A 6,034-nucleotide genomic window follows, 5' to 3' on the forward strand; every position below is an offset into this window, starting at 1 on the left:
ATTTTTCCCTACCCACTTTGATAACATTCTCAAGTCGGTTGGATCCAAGTTAATAAAAGTTGATAAATCGAGCCAAAGTCAAGTTGGCTCAAGTTAGGCCTAGGCAAGTTAGGCTAGGTCGGGCCTAGCTCTAATTGAAATGAGTTAGGTCTAGCCAGGTCAGATTGGGACTTAGTTAGGTCGAGCCAAATTAATTTGAGTCAAGTCTAGCCAGGTTTTATAGGGTTGAGTTAGGCTTAAAAACTCACTTTCTAATATGGTATCAGAGTCATGGTTAGAGCCTATCCTAACGAGTTCTAAGTGGACATTTCTGTTTCCACCCGTCATGCCGCTATCGGACCACCCATTAATTTCTACTTTCATGCACAAGATGTCTATACCTCGGCGTGAAGGGGGTGTGTTGGAAGTCGCACATCGACTATAGATATGGCTAATTTATAATATATAAGTGAGGTGTAAACCTCACCCTACAAGCCGGTTTTGTGGGGTTGAGTTAGACTTAAAGTCCACTTTTAACATGGTATCAGAGTCAGGTTAGAGCCTATCCTAGCGATATTTGTTGTTTGTTGGGCATATTGTTCCACTCGCTATCTGGCTGCTATCGAACCACCCATTAAAAATGTCTAATCTCACGCTCGAGATGTATATACCTCGACGTGAGGGGGTGTGTTGGAAGTCTCACATCGACTAGAGATAAGGCCAATTCATAGTTTATAAGTGGGTGCAAACCTCACCCTACAAGCCGGTTTTGTAGGGTTGAGTTAGGCTTAAAGTCCACTTTTAACAATGTGAAATCTACTCTTTGTGTTTTTCAGTAGTTGGTTTGATCAAGTAAACTAAATTCCTAGCCAATTGAGCAAATTGATATTCAATGAGTTATAAACATGTTTTCAAATTAATTATTGTGCTAAGAGTACCAATTTGGTCATTTGGATAAGTCTTGAGTGCATCCAGATCAAGTTTCAAAGTCAGTGTCTTCTTGTATAACGTTAAGCAATCATGTGTGGTGCTAAACACTGCTAAACTCGAGAGCCACTAAGCTTCAGGACGTTGAGCGGCCATTTGGGCACTAAGCGCTGCGAAGTCAGTGAGTTCTCTAACTTATGAGCGTTGCACGGTGGTTTAGGGCATTGAGTGTCATTTCTCCCAACAGTTCTGGATCTTGTTTTTCTCAGTAATTTGTTGGATTAGGGATATTGTGAATGTTTTCTCTAATCATTTATTCATGTTTGTTTAAAATATGTTGTATAAAATTTCACCCTTATTTATATTGGAAATTTTGTTTGTGTAATGGATGATACATGTTGATATGATTTAAAGTGGTATGTGATTGGTTTATGACTGTGAATTATATATGATATTATAAGGATTTCAAGTAGAAGTCCTTAAGATGGTTATGTATAGTGTATTTATTAATATAGATCCTTTGTATTAAAGGTTATTATGACACTATTAATAACTTTCAATCTCAAGTAGAGAAGGATGATTATATCGTGAAAAGTAATAGGAGATTCTTAGTCTAGTAGTCATTTATTGGTCATAGATGTTTGATGGATTAACCTCATAGTGTGGTAACTGGAATGGGTGAATTCAAATATGTTCCATATAAACTTTGGAGAAGCAATCCTATTAGATGTACAAGAACTTGATAAAATCTGCTTTCAATGCTATCATAATATTTTTCCCTACTTTTTAAAAATCTAAAAGCAAATCATTCTTATATAATTGTTGACTGTCAATGTAAAACAAATAATATTATAAGTAAAATAATATATTATTCTTTAGTATACTTTTATTCGGTTTAAACCGAATCCAAATTATTCATAAACTGGAAAGAGGCATGTTATAGAAGGTAGCACGAGTGCTATATGCCATATTCCCAGATTTCTTCAATTTAAACTCAGCTGCAATTACAGTCAAATTTCTGCCGGACTTCACTACGGAGGCATTTGCTAACACTTCTTCCTGGATAAACGTAAAGTGCAAAAATATATTTATCAAAGGATTCAAGCATGAAGATGGCTTATGAACATGAAAATGGCACAGTATAAATAGATGACAAAGTTGGCAAGAGAAGCATCATGTGATATGAGTATTAATATATATGGATGCTATAAAATGCAAAGTGACTCGAAAGTAAACTGAAGGAAGTAATTACTATTGAAAGCAACCAAGGGCTTATTGATTTATTACAAATGTAAAGTTTGTTATCCGTGCACTTTTGTCTATTCAATCAAAATTTAAATTTGATTTTTAATTGGTTCACGTCTAAGCTGAACCGTGAACTCTAGAGGATCTTCATCCAAAAATAATATCACAAACTCAAGGGCAATTCAGGAAACCTTAATATGAAATGTAATAGTCATCCACCAAAAGTGTTAATGCAACTCACCAACATCACATATTATAGTGTGGGCAAAAAATTCAAATTTTCAAACCCAATCCATATTACTTTAAGTCTATTTTAATATATTTATCTCAAATCCAAATTCCTATTCTTGGATTTTAAGTCGAATCTGTTTAATTGGATTTGGATTAGAGATTATACATTAAATAACTTTTCGAATTTTAAAAATCCAAAATCAAGATGAGTCTAGGTTAGTTCAAGTTATGAAAAGGCAAGATCGGGTCAAGTTGGCTCCAACTCAAGAAAGGTAGAGCCAACTAGTCCAAGTAATGCAAGATTAGGTTGGGCTCGGTCCAGGACAATCGAAGTGGGTCACACTAAAGTTAAGCTAGTTTGGATCAAACCCAAGTTAGCACAAGCTAAACCCAAGTTAGGCTAGGCCAAGCCAAACCCAAGCTATGCTAGGCCAAGCCAAACTCGAGTCAAGCTAGCCTAGGACAAGACAAGCTTTGTCTAAAATGGGATCAGGTTCGGCCCAAGTCATGTCAGACCAGTTATATGTCAAGTTAGTAGAATTGAGCCCATGTCATGTTTGATTGAGTTAGACCCAAGTCAGGCTAGGTCAAGGTCAAGTTGACCGGGTTGAGCACTTCAAGCACCTAATCCATATAGATAAGCTTGAGACAGGTTGGGTCATATCATGCTAATTTGAGGCAAGTTCACTTCATGTTTAATCGAGTTGAGGCCAAGGTGGCCTAAGTTGAGCTTAGACAAGCCCAGTTCTAAGTTGAGTCAAGTAAGGCCCATACCAAACGAAGTAAGTCAGGTCCATGTCTAGTCGAGTCAATATGAGCCTAGGTCAAAATGAATCAGCCTGGGTCTACATCAGGCCAAATTTGCCTAAACACACAAACACAAGCTCAAATCGAATTGAGTCGACTCGGGTTGGCCTAGGTTCACATCAAGCCATATCAATGCAGCCCACATCATGCCTAGTAAAGTGGGGGCCTGTTGAGCCAAGACGGCCCCAAGCCTAGTTGGGATCCAATTGACCCCAGTCCATGTTGAGCCAACTCAACCTAGGCCCTAGTCAAGCAGAGTCGACCTAGGCCAACATTGGGTTGGATCCAAGTTAATAAAAGTTCAGTCAGATTGAGCCAAAGTCAAGTTGGCTCAAGCTAGGAGCTTATGCAGGTTAGGTCAGGCTTAGGCCCTAAGTATAATTGAAATGGATTGGGTCTGGCCAAATCAGGTTGAGACTTAGTTAGGTTGAGCCCAAATTAGTTTGAGTCAAGTCTAGCCAGGTTGGGTTAGGTTGAGCCCATGCTAGGCTTCGTCGGTCAAGGTAGGTTTAGCGGAGCTGAGTCCATGTTAGGTTAGGTATGGCCTAGTTGAGTCCAAGTCATGCCAATTAAATTTAAATTTAAATTTAAATCTAATTTGGAAAAACTAAACAAACTGGAATTGATCTAATTTAAATTGGATTGGAAAAGTCCAATTCAATTCCATTAAGTTAAAATGGATCTGAATTTTGAAAAATCCAATTCATGATCACCTGTAAAACACATTGAATGACTAGGAAACTTGTTCCTGATGTGCCAGAAGTCATAAACTTATTGCCTTTCAGCTTCTTGTTTGGGAATGGGGATAATAATCGAAATTGTGGGAGCAGTTCTTTTAAGGTCAGTTTTACAAGTTCTCAAGAGTTCAAATAAGGACAATAATAACAAGAAATTCCAGAATTTTGGATCAGGCTTTCATGGTTGTCTGTAGTTGTCTTATTAAAATTCTGTTATCCTATTGCAGGCATAGTTACCTTTGAAGTATTGTCAATGAGGTCCTAATCACACTGATCCAAAGCAATCCCCTAAGCGAATGATAAGAAACCGAGCAACAGAAGTTGAATGATGCTGAGCAACATTCTTTATAACTATAAGAGTCCAAACATCTCAAACTAATTACTTAAAGTTTTAAGTGGTTTGCTTTCTTTTCTAATGTCCTCAAGCTTTGCTATGCTGTTTCAAAATACAATTCAAGATAAAGAACTGCATTTCCTCATGCAGCACACCACCGAACTATTCTACTGGCGGACTCTATCATTTATCCAGCATCTAATTGTTTGAAGTAAAAACGATGTATCGCAATAGACAACCATGGAAAGCATAAAGACAGATTATATACTCACATTTACTGGAGTGGCAGACATGTAAGAAATGCTAATTTCCCCAAGAAAAAGTTCCTTGTCTTCAGCAACTACCGTTCTAGCACAAGCAATTGACAGAATCTCAGCCAAAGTCCCAACAGAACCCCCATGCAGAGTTCCATAGCCATTCTGCAATTCCAGTAAAGAAAAAAAAAAACACATACTAATGTGTTAGTTTCTACCGAACAAATTACGAGGTACAACCCGAGTTCCAAGTTATAATTGGAGAACAGTGGTAAAAACATCGAATCTTGAATCTAAATTTTGTGATACATAACGGTTTACATACACAGAGGGGGGGTTTGGCGTGAACGGAGATCGAAATTCGTCCTGGTTGGATGTGAAGGACTTTGATGAAGTTCCGATAGAGGTGGCCGTAGGTGCCACGCGCTTCCCACTTAGGGGGAACGGCGGTGGAAGCTCCCATGCGATCAACGAAGCGCAAGGTCTGGGAGGCAGCTGCAGGGTCAACTTCCTTCGAGATTTTCAGCCATGGCGACGCGCACGAGCTTTCTCCTTTCTCACTTCCCATTTCTCAGCTTTTTTCCTACAACCAAATTTTTCTTTGAATTCAAATGGCTTTCTTTTCCTTTTAATGATAAAATATTAAATTAATATATTTAATAAAAGAATTAAATTATTTTAAAAATATAAAATACGGTAAATAAATTATAAAGAATCGTATGATTGTAAATTTATCATTCTAATTACACACTATTTTCATTTACTAACTAATAATAATGTCATTTATTTATTATTTTTTTTATTATTTGTATATTTATAGTATTTAATTTATTTTTTATAAAATATATATTTGTAAATTATTTAATTTATTTTAATACTTTTTTATTAAATTTAATTTTTTTAGTACTATTTATAAATTCTTTTATTCATATAACTAATTACTCTAGTGACACAATCAATTAAAGTCCAATGTATTCAATTTGATTATTAATTAATAATAGAGTAAATGCGGATAAAAATATAAAGTATATTTGATTGGTTGACATTAGAAAACTGTTTATCAGAAGATATTTGTATAATTCATTCTCAAGATTGTTTCGCTTTTTAGATTTTAAAAAATTAAAAAAAATTGTTGTTATTATTATTTTGAATTTATGTGAGAGTTTAAAAAAAATGGTATGAGAAGAAGTAAGTTGGTTTTCATGTAAAAGACGAAAGATGAAGTGATGCATGATAATGTCATTCACTAGTGGATGAATAATTAGATGATGAGTTGGTTGTTGAAGATTCGTTTCTTGCAAGTTGATAGAAATGTTTCACTGTGAAATTGGAAGATATTGTTAGAATGCACTTTTGATGGCTTCAATAAATAATTCTAAATCAACAACGTTGTCTTCTATTAAAAAATATTCATATATATATATATATATATATATTATATATATATATATATACAACACACTCATAAATCCTATAATTTATAAAATGTTATTCTTTTTAAAATATTTAATTATTTTGTA

At 35.3% G+C, this 6,034-nt stretch overlaps 1 protein-coding gene across 1 annotated transcript; it reads right to left on the reverse strand.

The window, feature by feature from the left end:
• Nucleotides 1-1,585: 1,585 nt before the first annotated feature.
• LOC124828192 (uncharacterized) lies at nt 1,586-5,123 on the reverse strand. Its single transcript, XM_047301426.2, has 3 exons — nt 4,840-5,123; nt 4,533-4,679; nt 1,586-1,965 (listed from the first exon to the last, which is right to left on the reverse strand). The coding sequence occupies exons 1-3, from the start codon at nt 5,080-5,082 to the stop codon at nt 1,822-1,824; spliced, it is 534 nt and encodes a 177-aa protein (XP_047157382.1). The 5' UTR covers nt 5,083-5,123; the 3' UTR covers nt 1,586-1,821.
• Nucleotides 5,124-6,034: the final 911 nt, after the last annotated feature.

The sequence above is a fragment of the Vigna umbellata genome, chromosome 11 (assembly GCF_029865625.1).
Source record: "Vigna umbellata cultivar VRB3 chromosome 11, Vumbellata_1.0, whole genome shotgun sequence".
NCBI lineage: Eukaryota > Viridiplantae > Streptophyta > Magnoliopsida > Fabales > Fabaceae > Vigna > Vigna umbellata.